The sequence below is a fragment of the Scyliorhinus torazame genome, chromosome 3 (genome assembly GCF_047496885.1).
Source record: "Scyliorhinus torazame isolate Kashiwa2021f chromosome 3, sScyTor2.1, whole genome shotgun sequence".
NCBI classification, from domain to species: domain Eukaryota; kingdom Metazoa; phylum Chordata; class Chondrichthyes; order Carcharhiniformes; family Scyliorhinidae; genus Scyliorhinus; species Scyliorhinus torazame.
This window is the reverse complement of record NC_092709.1, coordinates 142,469,227-142,494,000: the sequence shown is the minus strand read 5'-3', so window position 1 is coordinate 142,494,000 and position 24,774 is coordinate 142,469,227. Positions and strand designations below refer to the sequence as shown.

At 48.0% G+C, this 24,774-nt stretch overlaps 1 protein-coding gene across 2 annotated transcripts in view; it reads right to left on the bottom strand.

Moving 5' to 3' along the window:
- Positions 1-14,665: 14,665 nt before the first annotated feature.
- The window catches only part of LOC140408720 (protein FAM47E), a 72,781-nt gene continuing 62,672 nt past the window's right edge, over positions 14,666-24,774 (bottom strand). For both annotated transcript variants that reach the window (XM_072496321.1, XM_072496320.1), the window contains exon 8: positions 14,666-14,957. In XM_072496321.1, coding sequence (XP_072352422.1) covers positions 14,895-14,957 — 63 coding nt within the window. In that variant the 3' untranslated portion in view covers positions 14,666-14,894. The remainder of the gene's footprint in view (positions 14,958-24,774) is intronic.

Sequence of the window (24,774 nt, the reverse complement as noted above, 5' to 3'; positions counted from 1 at the left end):
AATTAAAGCTGAACTTCAGAAAAACATTGACTGTAAGTCATCCTAGTGCATCAATGATCCTTATCCTTTAATTTTATTAATATTTTCTCTCCCTTTCCACCACCCTTTCCCCTCTGTGTTGTTTGTCCATGTGTTAAGACTTTTCTAAAATAAATTTAGAGTAACTATTTATTATTTTATTCCCAATTAAGGGGCAATTTAGAGTGGCCAATCCACCTCACCTGCACATCTTTGGGCTGTGGGGGTGAAACCCACGCAGACACGAGGAGAATGTGCAAACTCCACATGGACAGTGACCCGGAGCCGGGATCGAACCCGGGTCCTCAATGCCGTGTGTGTGCAAAGAGTAGGGCGAGTAAGAAGGGGGGAGGGGTAGTAGATAGTCAGTTACATTTTGTGTCTGTTTATTTATAATACTGTACATTAAAAAAGATTACTTGTGTTGTAAAGTTACAAATCTGGTGACTGTAATTTATTGGGCTCAACCAAGGACCTTGGGTATTTTAAATAAAATCTAATTTCACTTGTGTTGCGATTCTGGAATTGGACTTGGAATTGGAATTGGCCATGCAGTAGCTCAGGGTGTTGTGACAATGTGATCAGTGATGGTGAAGATGCAGAGTGATTTCTTTGTTTTCTCCAGCTACAATGCCACACTTCTGAGTGCCTGGAGACAACTGCTTCGGAAATCATTGAAAATTTAGTTTTGGACATCAAATATTGTTGTGGGCATAACTTTGATAATGCCGCACATATGGCAGGAAGATATTCAGGTCTACAAGCAAGACTGAACAATGCAAGCCCCTGTGTATTATTCATCCCATGTTTCATTAATTCCTTGAATTTAATCTGAAATGCTGCAGCTGAATCCTGTGAGGGAGCTGTACATTTTGTTGATCTTGTTCAAAACGTACATGCCTTTATTTTGGTCTCCACGCATCGCTGGGATATGTTGCAATCACGCTTGGAGCAGGCAAGTAGAAAGAATTTGTGACACCAGGTGGTCCACTCATGCAGATGCTGCTTTGGCATCGCAAATTAATTTCACTGCTGTAAAGAAAACCTTATCATAGTCACATCAAATTTAGAAAAAACACTTATGAAAGCTGAAGCAAAATCCTTGGCATAGAAGTTTGAAAAGTATTTTATTGCTGTTTTTACTCTTTTGTGGAACTGTTTACTTCAAAGAATTAATGCCATCAGTAAATCGCTGAAAAATGTTGATATAACTTTATTGAATGCTGTACAATTGTTAGCCTCAGTTTAAAGGCTTTTCTTGGAGGTTTGAAATGACTCGAGGCGCAATTTAACCCCCATATTGCTCCTGGCACAGATGTGGGTGAGCCAGCGAAGTAGCGGGAAAGGCAAAATCTAGATTTGCGTCGGATTCGAGCCAGTTTGCAATTGATCTGGCCCGCTCCTGATGGTGAGTTCTGGATCTTTCCCAAAAATAGCGAGCATATCATTAACCTTCATTTGTATTCATTTCCATCTCATTAGCAAAATTGAAGTCAAATGTAGCGGCCTTCCACGAATTAACTGACTCCCCAGCGAGAAATCAATTGGATGTCATTTAGTACTCCTGTTTAAAATCGTGAAGTTGGTGTAATGGCAGCTGTGGGGAAATGAGGAGCCATTTACATTTTCCGGCATGCAGCTCAAGGGCACCGGGGCTGCTGGCCCAACGCTCGCTGCGGGCAACAACAACCCCTTAGGGGGATTGGGCTTGGGTTTGGTCAGAGGGCTAAAACGTTCTCGATCAGGGTCACCCCTGAGCCGAGGGGTAAGGGGTATATTTAAAGCCATCTTTAAATATAGCAGGCGCGACCACAGCTGCAGCTCTTGGTTCTATGCTGAAAGTCACTTTAACTCCCCCTGACTGTGAGCAGCCTCTAGCTTCACAGCTAAAGGCTATTGCAAATGAGGAATTGGCCATAGTTGTGAGAGCACTTCACTCAAGGCACTTCTCGAGGGCACATGTGTCATGTCTCAGAGGATGATTCATGCATAGCATTTCAATCAAACTTTGATGTCTGTACAGTGTGCCTGAACTCTAAGGAACGTCAGCACCATAGAAGCAGCTGCCAACGATCAAACACTAAAGAGCAGTGCTTCACCACTGAGGATCCTCTCGTGGCCAAAGGGGTAAGTTTGAGGATTTTTAAAAAATTTAAAGTGCCCAATTCTTTTTTTTTCCAAATATGGGACAATTTAGCATGGCCAATCTACCTACCCTGCACATCTTTGCTTTTTGAGGGTGAGACCCACACAGACAGGGGGAGAATGTGCAAACTCCACAGGAACAGTGACCCAGGATCGGGATTGAATCCAGGTCCTTGGCGCCATGAGGAAGCAGTGGTAACCACTGCGCCACCGTGCCACCCCGAAGTGTGTGGATAATGGGAAGGCACCCAAGCACAATCATGTTCCCAACAGAGGTCTGGGGTTTAGGGGCTCCTAATGTGGCCGGGAGTGAGTGTGCAAAGTAAGGTTTACCAGCACAACTGGCTTTCTGGATGGCACTCTGAGGGATGGGTGGGGAGGATTGGGGGATTTAAGGTCCCAGGATGGAAGCCCTAACTGAAATTAAGTCTATCTCCCCCAATTCCTTATAGGTACCAAAATGGATGGTGGTGTAGCTGCCATCGCATTGCTGGTGGAAGTCCAGGTGACCAGACGCAAAAGAAGGCAGCAGCGACAGCCCAGGCTGGAGGCGGCACCCATGTGCAGGAGGCCGCCCCACACCCTGAACACCTGACCACCCATTGGGTGAGGAAGAATCCAGAAGGGGAGGCCAGCAACAGCCCAAGGTGCACAGACGTTGTTGGTCTTTCAATGAGATGATGGACAGCCTGTGCCGCAGGAGACATCGGCTCAACAAAGAGACAGTGCAGCACCCATGCCATGTTCTCGCAGACTGTGAGGAGGAGGACTGCCACTCCCGGTGTTTTTCTATTTTTCAAAATGGACCATTGCTGCTCTGATATAATGGCTGCAGCTGGGCAGATGCTGATAGTTCCACCATTGCTCTCAAGACAGGCTTTAAAAAGTCTCTCCTGGGACAAAGAACGGAAACCTGCAGACAGAGCCCTGATATTGGACTTGGACTCAGTGGACACTCCATTCACGTGAATTTACAGCAATAACCAATTTGATTTTATGAGAGGAAGTTAACTTTTGAAACTGAATGAGACTCTTAAATATACTGAATGGCAGCGTAGACATCTTGTTGTTTGGAATATTTGCTCCTGTACTGGACTGGCTCATTCTGTCCTGTGCTGGTGTGTCCTGCAGTGATGTCATAGGCTTATTTTTCCATCTCATTCCTCATCAGCAATTTCCATGTTTGCTCGCCTCAAGACACACATCACAATATTGACCGTCTTTACTGTTGTTCTGACAAGAGGTAAGTTTGAATTTCAATTCAGCAAATACTCATACAGGCGTGTTTTTACAAGTTAATAAGCACAGAATTCTAGGGAGAGGCAAGGAACTGCACCTGGCCCTGCAGTAATTGCCACCTTACCTAAGACAGAGAAAGAGCCCATGGAAAACAGTCGAGCAGTGGTGTGCATGGAGAGATGATGGATCGCCCAGATACCTGGTGATATAATTATATACTGCGCAGCTAAATGGTATGCAAAACTCACTCATGTTAAACTGATATCAGCAGCCATTGAAATATAGTCACTTGCATAATGATGACTATGTGCCCTTTCACCTATGTTGGTCCCAAATCATGTTTCCCACCCAGTGCTCCTCTGAACATCATGCAGGGGATGGTGCAGGATATGGCCAAGGACTCCTCCAAAGAACGCGTGCACTCTCAAGAAGCACCATCGCACAATCCACCAGCTCAGAAACACATACCTCTGAGAAAGGTAACCACATTATCAAATAGTGAGAGACATGGCACAAGTGAGCAGGAGAGGATGTCTCAGAGACAGAAATGGAGAGTCCCCATTGGAGGTGGAGGGCATTCCAAGCTCTGGTCAGCTACATGCAGATGCTAAATCTCAGGGGCCATTGATGGAGAGGGCTGTTCTGCAGAAGCAGCAGAAGCAAAACACGTGTGTGGTCCTATCTGCATTTCCAGAGGCACGGTTCATTATTGGGGAGAGATTGGAGGAGTCTGGACCTAGCATGAGGGTTACTGGCCTTTGTGTAAGTTCCCTTTCATGGGAAGTGGCCACCTTCATAGAGAAGCAGACATAGCAGCAAACAAGGCCCTCAACTATGGCCTCCTTCCCTCAAAGTATCTGTCTAAATAAGATGGACAAAAACTTTTACCTTGGCTGTTTCGTGCATCGCTAAAGTGCTGCCCAGGTGGGTCTTGCGAGAAAAGATGGAGAGAGGGCATCTGGAATTGGAGATTATCCTCAAGGTGCCTTCACTCACTCTCCCTCACTGTCCTGCTCTCACTGGAAGAAAAGGAGAAATAGTGGCAGCAAGGGTATCATTCTCTCTGTCCATCTTCAAGCACTGGAATGTGATATCTGTTTAACCTGTCGATGCCATCCAATGAACTTATGTGGTAGGAGAGGAATCTTCTCCCTGAACTTTGGAGTGTCTTTTTGTGCTTGAGCTAGAGAAATTCAGATTTAAATTGCAGAGCCTTCTCAAAATAAAACTGAGATGATTTCCAAACTCTAATATAGGGCTGCTCTATATGGCACCAGCTCCTTCATGGTCATCCGGTATTGTGGACATCCCGATGTCAGGGCCGCCCTTGGCATGTATTCCAGCGGCAAGCTCACCTATACCAGATTGCAGGCAACTCTGGGCCTGCCAGTGGGTGCCCTGACAGTAGCAGTAAATCCATTGATACAGTCACATTTCCCATCATCAGCCATGTCTTTTTACAGCTAATGTTACCTCAAAGAGAGCTCCCTGAATGTGCAGAAGAGAAGATAATGAGCAGTTTAATTATTGTAACTTCAGTTAATGGAGCTTGATACCTGATCAGAGAAGCAGCCAAATTGATCGATTCTGGTCTGGATTCTCTGCTTCCCCCTGCTGGCAGTGAGAATTACAATCGGATAGAGAATAGCGTGCAATGGAAAAAGCGCAATTTGTGCCCGGCACCGATTCCGTCGCCATGCTCCGGTCCCTCGTTGGTGGCAATATCGAAGATTGCGCCCTGCACTGGCGGATCCATGCAAAACCATCATTTGCATGGATGTAAATATCATTAGCAGGTTGGACACTTTGGTCACGATTCTTTATTATTTTCAGAAATTTGGAAATGATTTTCCAAACAACCAAATTAAACAAATAAAGTGGTATGTAAGTCTGATACTGTGTTTATTGTATGTGGATCACGGAGAAATGTATAAACAACAGAGCTTGGTTTTCGAAGAACCTTCTAATACAAGTTAAAGTTGGTCGGGGCATCTCCAATCCTGCAATTAAACCAAAATAAGGATAATTTGGGATCCTACACTGGACAGACTACATTCTTACAAACAACACCAATTTAATGCTTCCGTTAACAACAAGAATTAGGAAGGCTCTGGGAGATTAAGCACCTTATTACCTCTCTCTTGGAGGCCTGTCATATCAAATAGTTTTAAAAATATAGAGAAACAATTGATGGACACTCTCGTTCGCTTCTATTCAGGCAAATAAGCAACTCCACCATGTGGCAAACAGGTCCATATTGATATAAAACACATTTACACCAACAGGATGAGGTGATCGTGTACCGGGGTCACACAGCTTTGTAAAAAGAAAGCCCTGAACAGTCACAAAATAATTCAAATCTGCTGAACTCCATCACTGTCTTATCTAATTTAATATTTAAACAAGGTAAATTTTACATTTTCAAATAGAACACAATTTATGGGTGGCACAGTAGCACAGTGGTTAGCACTGTTGCTTCACAGCGCCAGGGTCCCAGGTTCGATTCCCGGCTTGGATCACTGTCTGTGCAGAGTCTGCACGTTCTCCCCGTGTCTGCGTGGGTTTCCTCCACAAGTCCCGAAAGACGTGCTTGTTAGGAATTGGACATTCTGAATTCTCCCTCAGTGTAGCCGAACAGGTGCTGGAGTGTGGCGACTAGGGGATTTTCACAGTAAGTTCATTGCAGTGTGAATGTAAGCCTACCTGTGACACTAATAAATATTATATTATACTATATTGATTATCGTGCCAATATGCAAACTTAGATGTCGCCAATACAGAAAGCAGGAAACAACACTGGGTAAGAGCTTACAAGAGCAGGGCATCTCATGGTGTGCCCTCTTAAGTTAGACTTTTTCCTACACCCTTCAGCTCAGCTTGAAAACACCACAGCATGATGGGAATGTGAACTAATAATGGTGCGATGAGAGGAACATCTGGGTCCTTGGTGAATAGTCGGACCAAGTGTTTCTCCTTAACCTGTGAGATTTAAGGATTGTAAAAGCAATATCAGTCGGGGATGACAGTAAAGATTGGAGTCCAATCAGGGAGAGGAGGAGAAACATAGAAAACATGGAAAATACAGCACAGAACAGGCCCTTCGGCCCACGAGGTTGTGCCGAACCTTTGTCCTAGATTAATCATAGATTATCATTGAATTTACAGTGCAGAAGGAGGCCACTCAGCCCTTTGAGTCTGCACCTGCTCTTGGAAAGAGCACCCTACCCAAACTCAACACCTCCACCCAATACCAAGGGCAATTTGGACATTAAGGGCAATTTATCATTGGCCAATTCACCTAACACGCACATCTTTGGACTGTGGGAGGAAACCGGAGCACCCGGAGGAAACCCACGCAGACACGGGGAGGACGTGCAGACTCCGCACAGACAGTGACCCAAGCCGGAATCGAACCTGGGACCCTGGAGCTGTGAAGCAATTGTGCTATCCACAATGCTACCGTGCTGCCCTTGAGAACAAATAAATCTATACTATATCATTTTACCGTAATCCATGTAACTATCCAATAGCTGCTTGAAGGTCCCTAATGTTCCCGACTCAACTACTTCCACAGGCAATGCATTCCATGCCCCCACTACTCTCTGGGTAAAGAACCTACCTCTGATATCCCTCCTATATCTTCCACCTTTCACCTTAAATTTATGTCCCCTTGTAATGGTTTGTTCCACCCGGGGGAAAAGTCTCTGACTGTCTACTCTATCTATTCCCCTGATCATCTTATAAACCTCTATCAAGTCGCCCCTCATCCTTCTCCGTTCTAATGAGAAAAGGCCTAGCACCCTCAACCTTTCCTCGTAAGACCTACTCTCCATTCCAGGCAACATCCTGGTAAATCTTCTTTGCACCTTTTCCAAAGCTTCCACATCCTTCCTAAAATGAGGCGACCAAAACTGTACACAATACTCCAAATGTGGCCTCACCAAAGTTTTGTACAGCTGCATCATCACCTCACGGCTCTTAAATTCAATCCCTCTGTTAATGAACGCGAGCACACCATAGGCCTTCTTCACAGCTCTATCCACTTGAGTGGCAACTTTCAAAGATGTATGAACATAGACCCCAAGATCTCTCTGCTCCTCCACATTGCCAAGAACTCTACCGTTAACCCTGTATTCCGCATTCATATTTGTCCTTCCAAAATGGACAACCTCACACTTTTCAGGGTTAAACTCCATCTGCCACTTCTCAGCCCAGCTCTGCATCCTATCTATGTCTCTTTGCAGCCGACAACAGCCCTCCTTACTATCCACAACTCCACCAATCTTCGTATCGTCTGCAAATTTACTGACCCACCCTTCAACTCCCTCATCCAAGTCATTAATGAAAATCACAAACAGCAGAGGACCCAGAACTGATCCCTGCGGTACGCCACTGGTAACTGGGTTCCAGGCTGAATATTTGCCATCCACCACCACTCTCTGACTTCTATCGGTTAGCCAGTTCGTTATCCAACTGGCCAAATTTCCCACTACCCCATGCCTCCTTACTTTCTGCATAAGCCTACCATGGGGAACTTTATCAAATGCCTTACTAAAATCCATGTACACTACATCCACTGCTTTACCTTCATCCACATGCTTGGTCACCTCCTCAAAGAATTCAATAAGATTTGTAAGGCAAGACCTACCCCTCACAAATCCGTGCTGACTATCCCTAATCAAGCAGTGTCTTTCCAGATGCTCAGAAATCCTATCCTTCAGTACCCTTTCCATTACTTTGCCTACCACCGAAGTAAGACTAACTGGCCTGTAATTCCCAGGGTTATCCCTAGTCCCTTTTTTGAACAGGGGCACGACATTCGCCACTCTCCAATCCCCTGGTACCACCCCTGTTGACAGTGAGGACGAAAAGATCATTGCCAACGGCTCTGCAATTTCATCTCTTGCTTCCCATAGAATCCTTGGATATATCCCGTCAGGCCCGGGGGACTTGTCTATCCTCAAGTTTTTCAAAATGCCCAACACATCTTCCTTCCTGACAAGTATTTCCTCGAGCTTACCAATCTGTTTCACACTGTCCTCTCCAACAATATCGCCCCTCTCATTTGTAAATACAGAAGAAAAGTACTCATTCAAGACCTCTCCTATCTCTTCAGACTCAATACACAATCTCCCGCTACTGTCCTTGATCGGACCTACCCTCGCTCTAGTCATTCTCATATTTCTCACATATGTGTAAAAGGCCTTGGGGTTTTCCTTGATCCTACCCGCCAAAGATTGTTCATGCCCTCTCTTAGCTCTCCTAATCCCTTTCTTCAGTTCCCTCCTGGCTATCTTGTATCCCTCCAATGCCCTGTCTGAACCTTGTTTCCTCAGCCTTACATAAGTCACCTTTTTCCTCTTAACAAGACATTCAACCTCTCTTGTCAACCATGGTTCCCTCACTCGACCATCTCTTCCCTGCCTGACAGGGACATACATATCAAGGACACGTAGCACCTGTTCCTTGAACAAGTTCCACATTTCACTTGTGTCCTTCCCTGCCAGCCTATGTTCCCAACTTATGCACTTCAATTCTTGTCTGACAACATCGTATTTATCCTTCCCCCAATTGTAAACCTTGCCCTGTTGCACGTACCTATCCCTCTCCATTACTAAAGTGAAAGTCACAGAATTGTGGTCACTATCTCCAAAATGCTCCCCCACTAACAAATCTATCACTTGCCCTGGCTCATTACCCCAGTACTAAATCCAATATTGCCTCTCCTCTGGTCGGACAATCTACATACTGTGTTAGAAAAGCTTCCTGGACACACTGCACAAACAACACCCCATCCAAACTATTTGATCTAAAGAGTTTCCACTCAATATTTGGGAAGTTAAAGTCTCCCATGACTACTACCCTATGACTTCTGCACCTTTCCAAAATCTGTTTCCCAATCTGTTCCTCCACATCTCTGCTACTATTGGGGGGCCTATAGAAAACTCCTAACAAGGTGACTGCTCCTTTCCTATTTCTGACTTCAACCCATATTACCTCAATAGGGTGATACTCCTCGAACTGCCTTTCTGCAGCTGTTATACTATCTCTAATTAATAATGCCACCCCCCCACACCTCTTTTACCACCCTCCCTAATCTTATTGAAACATCTATAACCAGGGACCTCCAACAACCATTTCTGCCCCTCTTCTATCCAAGTTTCCGTGATGGCCACCACATCGTAGTCCCAAGTACCGATCCATGCCTTAAGTTCACCCACCTTATTCCTGATGCTTCTTGCGTTGAAGTATACACACTTCAACCCATCTCCGTGCCTGCAAGTACTCTCCTTTGTCAGTGTTCCCTTCCCCACTGCCTCATTACACGCTTTGGTGTCCTGAATATCGGCTACCTTAGTTGCTGGACTACAAATCCGGTTCCCATTCCCCTGCCAAATTAGTTTAAACCCTCCCGAAGAGTACTAGAAAACCTCCCTCCCAGGATATTGGTGCCCCTCTGGTTCAGATGCAACCCGTCCTGCTTGTACAGGTCCCACCTTCCCCAGAATGCGCTCCAATTATCCAAATACCTGAAGCCCTCCCTCCTACACCATTCCTGCAGCCACGTGTTCAACTGCACTCTCTCCCTATTCCTAGCCTCGCTATCACGTGGCACCGGCAACAAACCAGAGATGACAACTCTGTCTGTCCTGGCTTTTAATTTCCAGCCTAACTCCCTAAACTTGTTTATTACCTCCACACCCCTTTTCCTACCTATGTCGTTGGTACCAATGTGCACCACGACTTCTGGCTGCTCACCCTCCCCCTTAAGGATCCTGAAGACACGATCCGAGACATCCCTGGCCCTGGCACCCGGGAGGCAACATACCTTCCGGGAGTCTCGCTCGCGACCACAGAATCTCCTATCTATTCCCCTAACCGTTGAATCTCCTACAACTATTGCTTTTCTATTCTCCCCCCTTCCCTTCTGAGCCCCAGAGCCAGACTCAGTGCCAGAGACCTGGCCATTAGGGCCTTCCCCCGGTAGGTCATCCCCCCCAACAGCATCCAAAACGGTATACTTGTTTTGAAGGGGAACGGCCACGAGGGATCCCTGCACTTTCTGCCTGTTTGTTTTTTTCCCCCTGACTGTAACACAGCTATTCTTGTCCTGTACCTTGGATGTGGTTACCTCCTTGTAACTCTTCTCAATCACCCCCTCTGCCTCCCGGATGATCCGAAGTTCATCCAGCTTCAGCTCCAGTTCCCTAACACGGTCTTTGAGGAGCTGAAGTTGGGTGCACTTCCCGCAGGTATAGTCAGTGGGGACACCGGTGGTATCCCTCACCACCCACATCCTGCAGGAGGAGCATGTAACTGGCCTAGCCTCCATCCCCTCTTACCTGACAGAATATAGCTGCCCTGTGGACTAACTAGATCTCCGCCCTCCGACCCTGCTCCCAGTCAGCTACACTTTCTGTAAACTCCTGGCTCTCTTCGCACTCTTTGCGGAAATGTCGGAAACAAAATGAAAGGAGCACCTTACTCCCTCCTCACCTAACTCCCTCGGTCACCAAACTCTCACTATCGCACTCAAATGCACCAAATTCAGCACTCAGTGCAAACAAAGTCTGCACTGTAGGGGATCATTTTTATACTGTGAATCTAGCCTCTGAAAACTGGCCTAATCCAATTAACTAATTAACAAGCTCCAGCTGCAAGTGCCTACAAGTAGAAGCCTGTTTAAAGCTCATTGAAAATTCACCTTCTTCTAAACCAAACAGCAACTTTTAAGTTAATTAACTAAATAAAAGAAAGACTAAACTTTAGATAAAAATGAAGCCTTCTACTCCCTCGGTCACCAAACTCTCACTATCGCACTCAAATGCACCAAATTCAGCACTCAGTGCAAACAAAGTCTGCACTGTAGGGGATCACTTTTATACTGTGAATCTAGCCTCTGAAAACTGGCCTAATCCAATTAACTAATTAACAAGCTCCAGCTGCAAGTGCCTACAAGTAGAAGCCTGTTTAAAGCTCATTGAAAATTCACCTTCTTCTAAACCAAACAGCAACTTTTAAGTTAATTAACTAAATAAAAGAAAGACTAAACTTTAGATAAAAATGAAGCCTTATACTCCCTCGGTCACTAAACTCTCACTATCGCACTCAAATGCACCAAATTCAGCACTCAGTGCAAACAAAGTCTGCACTGTAGGGGATCACTTTTATACTGTGAATCTAGCCTCTGAAAACTGGCCTAATCCAATTAACTAATTAACAAGCTCCAGCTGCAAGTGCCTACAAGTAGAAGCCTGTTTAAAGCTCATTGAAAATTCACCTTCTTCTAAACCAAACAGCAACTTTTAAGTTAATTAACTAAATAAAAGAAAGACTAAACTTTAGATAAAAATGAAGCCTTCTACTCCCTCGGTCACCAAACTCTCACTATCGCACTCAAATGCACCAAATTCAGCACTCAGTGCAAACAAAGTCTGCACTGTAGGGGATCACTTTTATACTGTGAATCTAGCCTCTGAAAACTGGCCTAATCCAATTAACTAATTAACAAGCTCCAGCTGCAAGTGCCTACAAGTAGAAGCCTGTTTAAAGCTCATTGAAAATTCACCTTCTTCTAAACCAAACAGCAACTTTTAAGTTAATTAACTAAATAAAAGAAAGACTAAACTTTAGATAAAAATGAAGCCTTATACTCCCTCGGTCACCAAACTCTCACTATCGCACTCAAATGCACCAAATTCAGCACTCAGTGCAAACAAAGAGAGGGAAAATAAAATTGGAGTAAGTAATTGAAAAAAGACAGAAAGGAAAAGTAAAATGAAAAGTTAAAATTTAAAATTTTTAAAACCAACGACGACTATTTACTCCTCACATCAATGAGATTGAACAGTTTAAATTGTTCCCTTTCTAGTCCCGAGAGGTTAGGCATTGCAATAGCAATTACCAAGTCATTTATAAATGTATTTATGCTGTTAGTCATTTGTCTGAAATTTCTGCAGCATGAGCAATTGGTGTGCAAATCCAGTAATTAAAAAAAAATAATAGGGAAGCTATGGATGAGATGTTATTTGGACACAGCAGAGGGACAAGCGAGGCTGAATAAGTTGCAGCAAGCATCAAATTCTGTAAATAAAGAACAGATCCATTCTGTTCTCGAAAAAGGATGAAGATACCCTTCCAGTCAGCAGCAATGCAAGGCACATTACCATGAAGGGCTTTTCAAACAGGAAGAGCCATCCGCTTCTTACAGGTTCCTCTGATCCCAACTGAAGCAGAAATAGGCAGCGCAGGCACTGCAGGGTAAGTCCAGTGAGTGTAGGAGAGCCACGGGATGGAGCACGTTCCCTTGTTACAACAGTAACTGCTGTATGCAGCTAAGTTTTTAAAGGTCTCATGTCTTTTAATGAATGAGTATGGGTGAGTGTATGAGTGAGTGGGTGAATGAGTGAATAGGTGAGTGAGAGAATAGGTAGGTGAATGAGGTGGGTAGGCAGCTCAGGTGGATAGCTAGTGTTATATTACTGGGTTCAGTAACATGTATCATTATTATTTGCTGTATATCTAGAAGGTCTGATGGTGTGATCCTGAAGAAACCATGAGTCTTCAACTTAAAGCGAACTAATTTATTAAGTAACGATTAATTATAATTGAGTTCGACACTCTACAGAACTATCACTAGTAATCAAGTAATTAAATATTAATGTATTAACTGATTCAAAACTACACGTGCTAACTATGCTGTGATCTATCTATCATACACTACTACTGTCTTGTCACTCCTGGGTTGAAAGAGACCAAGATCCTCTGGGAGCTGATACTTATAGTGGGATCCAGTGGTGCTCTCTAGTGGTAGTGTTACAGTTAGATGTTATAATTAACCCTTTAGTTATCTACATGTATACATATCATTACAGCTAGGTGAGTGGGTGAGGATGTCAGTGGCATTTGGGTGTGGTAGGCTGGATCTGGTTGTCGGGTGATCGGTGGGAGTTACAGGGTTGTCAGTCCAGGAATTAAGGGGGGGTAACGTGATGCGAGCGTGGGAACAGCTGCATTTCTGCAAGATCCAGCTCTGTTCATCTTTTAACCTTTTTTCTTATTCGTGTGCACGTTTCTATTATGTCTTTTTTTGGCTTACATAGCTTTTACTATGTTCCAAGATTTGTTGCTCAGTATTTCGGCATTATTGAGTCAAGACAAAATGCTTAAATCCTCATTGACTGATAGTAGCTGGAAGGAATTGGGCAGTCACTTTTGGGAGGTTTCCTACCCTGACGGTGTGGTGTGCACTGGCGGATGGCAGTGGCGTAGTGGTAGTGTTGTTGGACTGTAAACCAGTGACCCAGGATAATGCTGTGGAGAGCCAGGTTGCAATCCCACTATGGTAGATTGTGAAATTTGAATTCAATAAAAATCTGGAATTAAAAGTTTAATGATGACCATGAAATCATTGTCAATTGCCGTAAAAACCCATCTAGTTCACCAATGACCTTTAGGGAAGGAAATCTGTCGTCCTTACCTGATCTCACCTACATGTAACTCCAGATCCACAGTAATGTGGTTGACTCTGAATTGCCCTCAGGAATGGGCAATAAATGATGACCCAGCCAGCGTTGCTGACATCCTATGAGTGAATAAAACAAAATGATGGCTGCTAACAATGATATTAAAGTCAGAGTGTCAAGGGTAGCATGTGGCGCAGTGGTTAGCACTGGGACTGCGGCGCTGAGGTCCCAGGTTCGATCCTGGCCTGGGACATTGTCCGTGTGGAGTTTGCACATTCTGCCCGTGTTTGCGGGGGTTTCGCCCCCACAACCCAAAGATGTGCAGGTTAGGTGGATTGGCCACGCTAAATTGCCTCTTAATTGGGTACTCTAAATTTATAAACAAACTAAAAAAAAAACTTAAATACTCAGTTCCATGAATTTGTCAGTTAGAATCTGTAAATATGATGTTAAGTAAGCGTGCAAGGATTTTCGTCATCTGTCACAATGGAAAGAGATAGACAATGAAAATTGTTAAACTCCGAACATTTTAGTCTTGCATTTGCAGTCGTGCAAGACCGTTCTGAATTGTAATAATCTCGGCCGATTTACGTCAGCGAGTCAAGAGATTTGCAGTAATGACTGACATCTAGGACATATTTTGCCTTGTAAAAATTCTGGCAGTTGATAAAGGCTCCACCTTTGTTTTGGGTTTAATAATAAAATGTGACAATTTGGCCCTTTTAATGGATGAAAGTGTTCCTTAAATTTACACTATATGTAATCAGAAAATCAGCAGGCACAGTTTAGGCAACATATCTGAGAACTCGTCCATTTATTGGATTCAATTATGTGTATCATTCATATAATTACTTGACACATTGTTTGAAAATTCTTGAAGGAACGCAAATATTGTTTAGATATGTATCGTATATAATTGTGCAAAATGTAAACTAAATGAGGAGCCATAATCACACAGTGATAAAATGATACAGTTGATATTACTTGCTAATTGACAGCCGCGAACATTGGCATTCAAGAAGTTCCTCATTTGTTCTTGTGATTACCCATTGGATTTTCTTTAACTGCCGCAAAAATTTTCTCCAGAAACTGAAATTTGTAAAATCATAATATATTAATCATGGTGAATACTTAGATTTAGGAACTACAACAGTTAAACCACATCACTTACATAACACATCTATGTTTCAAATCTGTACATCTTCCTAGTTTCACTTGGCTTTCAAGGTTATCCTTTCTTTGAGAGACTACATTCAAATATTAATGATACCAAATTTCTCATGACAATGACACTAACTATCCCAAATGTCACCTATTGGAAGTGATCATCACTTAACCTATTTTGCTGTTGTATCTTTCTTAAAATATACTTTTGCAAATGTTTAAATAGATTTGCAAACTACAGGGAAGAGATGGTCGAGTGAGGGAACCATGGTTGACAAGAGAGGTTGAATGTCTTGTTAAGAGGAAAAAGGAGACTTATGTAAGGCTGAGGAAACAAGGTTCAGACAGGGCATTGGAGGGATACAAGATAGCCAGGAGGGAACTGAAGAAAGGGATTAGGAGAGCTAAGAGAGGGCATGAACAATCTTTGGTGGGTAGGATCAAGGAAAACCCCAAGGCATTTTACACATATGTGAGAAATATGAGAATGACTAGAGCGAGGGTAGGTCCGATCAAGGACAGTAGCGGGAGATTGTGTATTGAGTCTGGAGAGATAGGCGAGGTCTTGAACGAGTACTTTTCTTCAGTATTTACAAATGAGAGGGGCGATATTGTTGGAGAGGACAGTGTGAAACAGATTGGTAAGCTCGAGGAAATACTTGTTAGGAAGGAAGATGTGTTGGGCATTTTGAAAAACTTGAGGATAGACAAGTCCCCCGGGCCTGACGGGATATATCCAAGGATTCTATGGGAAGCAAGAGATGAAATTGCAGAGCCGTTGGCAATGATCTTTTCGTCCTCACTGTCAACAGGGGTGGTACCAGGGGATTGGAGAGTGGCGAATGTCATGCCCCTGTTCAAAAAAGGGACTAGGGATAACCCTGGGAATTACGGCCAGTTAGTCTTACTTCGGTGGTAGGCAAAGTAATGGAAAGGGTACTGAAGGATAGGATTTCTGAGCATCTGGAAAGACACTGCTTGATTAGGGATAGTCAGCACGGATTTGTGAGGGGTAGGTCTTGCCTTACAAGTCTTATTGAATTCTTTGAGGAGGTGACCAAGCATGTGGATGAAGGTAAAGCAGTGGATGTAGTGCACATGGATTTTAGTAAGGCATTTGATAAGGTTCCCCATGGTAGGCTTATGCAGAAAGTAAGGAGGCATGGGATAGTGGGAAATTTGGCCAGTTGGATAACGAACTGGCTAACCGATAGAAGTCAGAGAGTGGTGGTGGATGGCAAATATTCAGCCTGGATCCCAGTTACCAGTGGCGTACCGCAGGGATCAGTTCTGGTCCTCTGCTGTTTGTGATTTTCATTAATGACTTGGATGAGGGAGTTGAAGGGTGGGTCAGTAAATTTGCAGACGATACGAAGATTGGTGGAGTTGTGGATAGTAAGGAGGGCTGTTGTCAGCTGCAAAGAGACATAGATAGGATGCAGAGCTGGGCTGAGAAGTGGCAGATGGAGTTTAACCCTGAAAAGTGTGAGGTTGTCCATTTTGGAAGGACAAATATGAATGCGGAATACAGGGTTAACGGTAGAGTTCTTGGCAATGTGGAGGAGCAGAGAGATCTTGGGGTCTATGTTCATACATCTTTGAAAGTTGCCACTCAAGTGGATAGAGCTGTGAAGAAGGCCTATGGTGTGCTCGCGTTCATTAACAGAGGGATTGAATTTAAGAGCCGTGAGGTGATGATGCAGCTGTACAAAACTTTGGTAAGGCCACATTTGGAGTACTGTGTACAGTTCTGGTCGCCTCATTTTAGGAAGGATGTGGAAGCTTTGGAAAAGGTGCAAAGAAGATTTACCAGGATGTTGCCTGGAATGGAGAGTAGGTCTTACGAGGAAAGGTTGAGGGTGCTAGGCCTTTTCTCATTAGAACGGAGAAGGATGAGGGGCGACTTGATAGAGGTTTATAAGATGATCAGGGGAATAGATAGAGTAGACAGTCAGAGACTTTTCCCCCGGGTGGAACAAACCATTACAAGGGGACATAAATTTAAGGTGAAAGGTGGAAGATATAGGAGGGATATCAGAGGTAGGTTCTTTACCCAGAGAGTAGTGGGGGCATGGAATGCACTGCCTGTGGAAGTAGTTGAGTCGGAAACATTAGGGACCTTCAAGCAGCTATTGGATAGGTACATGGATCACGGTAAAATGATATAGTGTAGATTGATTTGTTCTTAAGGGCAGCAAGGTAGCATTGTGGATAGCACAATTGCTTCACAGCTCCAGGGTCCCAGGTTCGATTCCGGCTTGGGTCACTGTCTGTGCGGAGTCTGCACGTCCTCCCCGTGTCTGCGTGGGTTTCCTCCGGGTGCTCCGGTTTCCTCCCACAGTCCAAAGATGTGCAGGTTAGGTGAATTGGCCAATGATAAATTGCCCTTAATGTCCAAAATTGCCCTTGGTGTTGGGTGGAGGTGTTGAGTTTGGGTAGGGTGCTCTTTCCAAGAGCCGGTGCAGACTCAAGGGGCCGAATGGCCTCCTTCTGCACTGTAAATTCTATGATAATTGTATCCTATTATCCTATTTCTCGTCTAAGTTTGCCCCCATTATTTGAAAACACCATGTCAGAAGGGCCTGTTCTGTACTGTATTTTCTATGTTCTATGTTCTATGTACAGGCATAAATGCCACTTCTATTATTTCCCCAATGTTCAGTTTTGTTAGAGGCTCAGAGGCCAATGTGGACCAATGTAACAGGACTATAGAGCAGAGCATTTTGATTTATATCCTTCAAAAGAGAATGGATAAATGCTTCACATATTTGATAGTCGATACATTAGTCACAGGTACAGAAATTATACTTGTTCTATTTTAAGGTGCTTATTGGCACTTATGTGATACATACATAAAATATCACAGGGACAGGCAACTGCTGAGATCCTGTCTCAATTCTCTGGGACTTCATCAAAATTGTTATACCTTCTAGCCCTTATCCTCCCCACACACTGTTCATGTCCTCTCTTATCTTCCAGGGCACCTCTGTAGCCAATCACGCAGTATCCACCACGGGCAGATCGCAGGAGCCATGCGGAGATGTAAAACAAAACTTCTAACAATCTAATACAGCACTCACTCCGACACACTTGATGTTGCAAAAGAAACCTCACATTCATAAAATCCATTCAAAGGGCAGAATTCTCCCATTTGGGACTAAGTCCCATGGCGGATGCCGGTGTGGGGGGATAGGTTGCCGGTGCAGGGCCAGTGGGAAACATGCCCTGACCTAATTAATTATGCAACTGTATGTTTTGCGCCATATTCTGTTGTGGGGAAAGCCTAAAGGTTCACATCTTGCCGTCCTATCCAGGCACCATATTTAATAGGCCCCCAGCATCCTTACTGGGTTACTGTCAGCACCAGCCTTTGGGGAGATGTCATGAGAGGGGAGGTGAGAGTCAAACACCTACGTTTAGTGACACTGCCCTGTGCGTCCTCCTCCTCAGCCATGTTGAGGTCAGGAGGAATGAACTCTACCCAGTTGATGCGAGGAGGAGGCCCTGCAGAGAAACAAGCCCAGCTTGGATGCAGGTGGCTGTGCTGTCAGTGCCCAGGGGAGCACAGAAGGTCGGAAACCCAGTGCTACAAGCAGATGAATGACATTCTTCATCCACCAGGGTGGCCATCCATGGTTGCAAAATTCTCAAAGGCTCCAAAATTTTAGAATCCAAGAACCATGGACAACAGCATATCCGCTTCACAGTCCCACTTCAGTGCACCCACACTTTGCCTCCAGTGTAGGCGCAGAGGGAATGGACAGCCTTGCATGCATACCTGAGCTTTCCCCTTACATGTGGATGTGTTCTACGCTCTGGAGGAAGCTAGTCCACAACCTTTGGCCCAATTTACACCAGTGATGACACTGAAGTAGGCTATCTTACAAGGAGAGAATGAGGAATGTTTAAAAATGCGATGCTCCAGCCAATATAACATGCAAAACCTCTCAAGCATTCTCTTCTTGGAACAAGGTAAGTGTCGGCAAAACCAAGCAGAATGAGAGAAGGCCGGATAGGGGTCAACCACAGCCGAGGGCTCTCAAGGCGTTTGAGGGAAGGGTCTCGGAGCTCCAGGGAGTCGAGCGGGTCAGAGTCTTCAGCGATGGGGAAACTTGGCCTTGGCAGTCCGTCTAGTAAGGATTCTTCCATTTAGTGGAAACCTGAGTTGGTCGTGCCTCCATCTTGGAGATAGTTGATGTTGTCACGTTGTTATGACACTCTGAGAGAGGGCACGGTCAATTCCAGCCCCACAGACCCCGGAATCTCAACATAAGTGAATTAACCAATAATTTGTGCTTTCCGAAGATTTTTAACCCTTAACTGCTCCAATGAGTTACATACACTAGATTGATAATTAGAACATTAGCAATTTGTTTATTAATAATAAGAGGAAAAGTTGAATAACAGGATAATGGCCTCCAATCTACCTAATCCAAAAACCCCGTCCCACCCTCCACCCAGATAAACCCAAGACAGACACAAAGTAAGGGTAGGAGAGAATTAAAAAAGGGGATTCAAGGGAAAAGTTTGATGCGAGCCTTCACTGCTGTGGTTGCGGCCTCTGGGAATAGAATTGCTCAAGAAATTCAGTGTGGTGCAGATCCGTCTTTCCGCCACCGGACAGATATAGGGTTTTCAGGTCGGTGCAATTCCCAAAGCCGGCCACCAGATGGTGCTGTACAAGGGATGTTCAGATCAGTGCATGTCTGCTCTTCGACCACCAGGTGTAGCTTTTATCTCCCTGTGAAATTACTACAGCTGCCTTCCTGAGTAAACACAGTTTTTATCCCCTTTGTCTGAACTCTGCACAGGAACTCTGGCTGTTCTTTAAGGAGTATTCTCAGTTTAAATTTCAGGTTGAGCTCTTCCCAGCCCCTGAGACAGAGAGTTTGAATGTTACAGACCTGTGGAAAATGGCTTGCATTTTCTCCTCTCAGAGATCTCGGGCGGAATTCTCTCAGACCACGCCGGGTCAGAGATCGCCGATTTTTTACGCGATGCCGGTCCAACACTGTCCCGCCATTCTCCCAACCGGCGGACGTCATCATGAACGGCGCTGCAACGCCCGGAGAATTGGCCGAGGAGGCAAGTCCCGCAGTTCTCCGGGGTCCTGTGGATTCTGCGGCCCGGACGGGTCACCCTTGGTCACGCCGGCGCCGTTCACACCTGCAAATAAAAATCGTCAGGCAGTCGTGCAGGCTGACGATCCGGGAGAGGAAGTGAGCGGCCAGCGTATTGCACTTCTGAGACTCTCGGGACAGACACGGATGGGACTGCGGGCGGGAGGGGGAGCCTACATGTTCGGGGACGGGGTTGGGTAGGGGGCCTCCATGTTGGGGGGGGACTCCATGGTCGGGGGGTGTTGGGTAGGGGGCCTCTATGTTCGGGGGGTGGAGCCTTCATGTTTGGGAGGGGGGGCTGGGCCTCTACGTTGGCGGGGCAGGGCCTCTATGTTCGGGAGGGGGGGGCTGAGCCTCTATGTTAGTCGGGCGGGGCCTCCATGTTTGTGGGGGGAAGGGGGGGTTGGATTGGGGTCCTCCATGTTCAGGGGGGGCGTGGGGACAACGTGCCGGCCGGCCTGCCAGGGAGGGCATTGCCCGAGCCACCGCTGCCAGTACGGTGGCTAGGCTGATGGGCACCGGCCCCGGGCGCTGTCTGCCTGCACGGTTACCTGTTGCGGTCATGGCTGATGCCGCCTATACGGAGGCCACAGACCGACGCGGCGACCCGATACAATGAGGCCCATGCAGCAACCAGGAGTGTGATTGAGAGGTGCTTCGGCCTGTTGAAGATGCGCTTCAGGTGCCTGGACCGTTCTGGAGGGGCCCTCCAGTACCATTCGGAGAGGGTTGGCCGCATCGTTGTTGTCTGCTGCGTCCTCCACAATATTGCCCAGCAGAGGGGCCATGTGCTGGAGGAAGAGGAGGAGGGGGCAGAGGGGGAGGCCACGGGAGGGGACGCCTCTCCGGCTGAGGAGGAGGGGATGAGGGTGGCAACAGACATGACATTGGGGCGGGTTATGGACGGGAGGCTGCACGACGCCACCGGCTTGGCCAGCGAGCACTCGAGGCGTTGATCGCTGCACATTTCACTAACTAGGGGGGTAGGGGCTCTCTGAGCAGGGGCACTGGCAACACCGTACCACCCCACCTCACCACCCAGCACCCCTACCTCCCACACCACCCGACTACCTTACCTCCCACACCACCACATGCACAGCACCCTCCAACTGCGGCACAACGGGTTGTCTCACACGATTGCCTGTGGAAGCGGGTGTGTTCAATGCCATGGTGAATGATGACAACCCGCTCTGCGATGAGCTGTGAGCTCCAAATCGTCAGCCAATGTCGGACTCATGGCCACAGCTACACCCTCCACGTGGGTGGTCCCTGTACGCATTACGGACATTCCATCACATGGACATGTTGGGTGGCTGACGGCGGGGTGTCGAGTATGGCGGGGGAAATATTTACACTCACATGGGCTGACCATTCCACCGACCTTCGAACACAGTGCCAATCAGTACCCTTCACGACCCCGCGACCGCCGGACAGAGGCATCGTGCATTGGTGTAACAGTGAGTTTAATTGTAACGGTAACAGACAAGTGCCCTCGCCCCTATAACTATACTGTGCCCTGCACCCGTGCCAACTTACTAGGTGTCAAATGTCTTGGCCTTACGGGCCCTACCACTACGTCTCGGTGTTTCCCCAGACGGTACAGCAGGAGTGGAGGCGGACTGCTGAGACTCCTGCCCTGCGACTTGGCTCCCTGTTGGCGCGCGTTTCCTGGAGCGTCCCGGCTTGGATGGGCCAGGCTGCTTGGCGGGCGTGCTGGATGGCGTGGTGCCACCCTCTTCTGCCCACTGCCCACCAGATGCACCAGGGATGGAACGGGGGGAGTCTGAGGATCCGTGGTGTTCCGGGACCTCCCTTGCAGGAGTCACTGGGATGGGCTCCTCCGCCCTTGGGGTGTCCGGTGGCCCCCGGGCCTCTCTATGGGACGGGGATGTGAGCGGAGACAAGCCCCGAGGCACCCTTGACACTTGGCGCTGCCAGTCCTGGAGGCCTACTGCGGTATCGACTAGGGTCTGAATGTTAGCAATGATGGAGTTCAGGGAGTGGGCCATCCCTGTCTGGGACTGCGCCACCTCCCTCTGTGCTTGTGCGACGCCATCCAGCATCTGGGCGAGGCCACCGATGCTCTCAGCGATGGCCTGCTGAGACTGAGCCATCGCCTGGGCAATGCCACCGATGCTGTCAGCGATGGCCTGCTGAGACTGGGCCATCGCCTGGGCAACGCTGCCGATACTCTCAGCGATGGTCTGCTGAGACTGAGCCATCGCCTGGGCAACGCTGCCGATACTCTCAGCGATGGCCTGCTGAGACTGGGCCATCGCCTGGGCAACGCTGCCGATACTCTCAGCGATGGTCTGCTGAGACTGGGCCATCGCCTGGGCAATGCCGCCGATGCTCTCAGCGATGGCCTGCTGAGACTGGGCCATCGCCTGGGCAACGCTGCCGATACTCTCAGCGATGGTCTGCTGAGACTGAGCCATCGCCTGGGCAACGCTGCCGATACTCTCAGCGATGGTCTGCTGAGACTGAGCCATCGCCTGGGCAACGCTGCCGATACTCTCAGCGATGGTCTGCTGAGACTGAGCCATCGCCTGGGCAACGCTGCCGATACTCTCAGCGATGGCCTGCTGAGACTGAGCCAACGCCTGGGCAACGCTGCCGATACTCTCAGCGATGGCCTGCTGAGACTGGGCCATCGCCTGGGCAACGCTGCCGATACTCTCAGCGATGGTCTGCTGAGACTGAGCCATCGCCTGGGCAACGCTGCCGATACTCTCAGCGATGGTCTGCTGAGACTGAGCCATCGCCTGGGCAACGCTGTCGATACTCTCAGCGATGGCCTGCTGAGACTGGGCCATCGCCTGGGCAACGCTGCCGATACTCTCAGCGATGGCCTGCTGAGACTGAGCCATCGCCTGGGCAACGCTGCCGATACTCTCAGCGATGACCTGCTGAGACTGAGCCATCGCCTGGGCAACGCTGCCGATACTCTCAGCGATGGCCTGCTGAGACTGGGCCATCGCCTGGGCAACGCTGCCGATACTCTCAGCGATGGCCTGCTGAGACTGAGCCATCGCCTGGGCAACGCTGCCGATACTCTCAGCGATGGCCTGCTGAGACTGGGCCATCGCCTGGGCAACGCTGCCGATACTCTCAGCGATGGCCTGCTGAGACTGGGCCATCGCCTGGGCAACGCTGCCGATACGCTCAGCGATGGTCTGCTGAGACTGAGCCAACGCCTGGGCAATGCCGCCGATGCTCTCAGCGATGGCCTGCTGAGACTGAGCCATCGCCTGGGCAATGCCGCCAATACTCTCAGCGATGGCCTGCTGAGACTGAGCCATCGCCTGGGCAACGCTGCCGATACTCTCAGCGATGGCCTGCTGAGACTGAGCCATCGCCTGGGCAACGCTGCCGATACTCTCAGCGATGACCTGCTGAGACTGAGCCATCGCCTGGGCAACGCTGCCGATACTCTCAGCGATGGTCTGCTGAGACTGAGCCATCGCCTGGGCAACGCTGCCGATACTCTCAGCGATGACCTGCTGAGACTGAGCCATCGCCTGGGCAACGCTGCCGATACTCTCAGCGATGGCCTGCTGAGACTGAGCCATCACCTGGGCAACGCTGCCGATACTCTCAGCGATGGCCTGCTGAGACTGAGCCATCGCCTGGGCAACGCTGCCGATACTCTCAGCGATGACCTGCTGAGACTGAGCCATCGCCTGGGCAACGCTGCCGATACTCTCAGCGATGGTCTGCTGAGACTGGGCCATCGCCTGGGCAACGCTGCCAATACTCTCAGCGATGGCCTGCTGAGACTGAGCCATCGCCTGGGCAACGCTGCCGATACTCTCAGCGATGGCCTGCTGAGACTGAGCCATCGCCTGGGCAACGCTGCCGATACTCTCAGCGATGACCTGCTGAGACTGAGCCATCGCCTGGGCAACGCTGCCGATACTCTCAGCGATGGTCTGCTGAGACTGAGCCATCGCCTGGGCAACGCCGCCGATGCTCTCAGCGATGGTCTGCTGAGACTGAGCCATCGCCTGGGCAATGCCGCCGATGCTCTCAGCGATGGCCTGCTGAGACTCGGCCAGACTGCGGAGCGCGGCTGAAATGTCCAGCTGGCTCTGGCACATGGCTGCCTGTGAGAGGGCAGCCCTGTCCTGGGCCACGGATGACGCATGCGCATGAAGCCCCATGCCTTACATAACCTGACCCATGGCCAAAACCGTTGCTCCCATTGCCTCCACCGCGGACGCCACCCATGCGGTGTTGGCCTTGGTGGCAGTCATGACCGGCACCAGTCCCTGCTCCTGGACGCGGATGGACTCCTCCACCAGCATCTGCAGTTGCTGGAAGCTGGCCGTCATCCCGTTGTCTAGTCCCTGGGTTTCTAACTGCATCGGGTCTATGGGTGGGACTGGACTGGAAAGTCCAGGAACCCGGGAACCGTCTGGGTGGCAGCTGGTTGCTGGGCCTGGGCTGCCCTCCGACCGTCCGGCCCCTCGGCTGCTCCTACCTCCACCTGCTGTACCGGTACGGCTTTGTGGTGCGCACCAGTCTGTGTCCCGGAAGCCTCATCACTAAAATGCCCTACCGAGGTGCGAGACTCTGCGATGGTGGGGGCTGTGGGTGGGTGCAGTGAGGCCAAGTCTAGG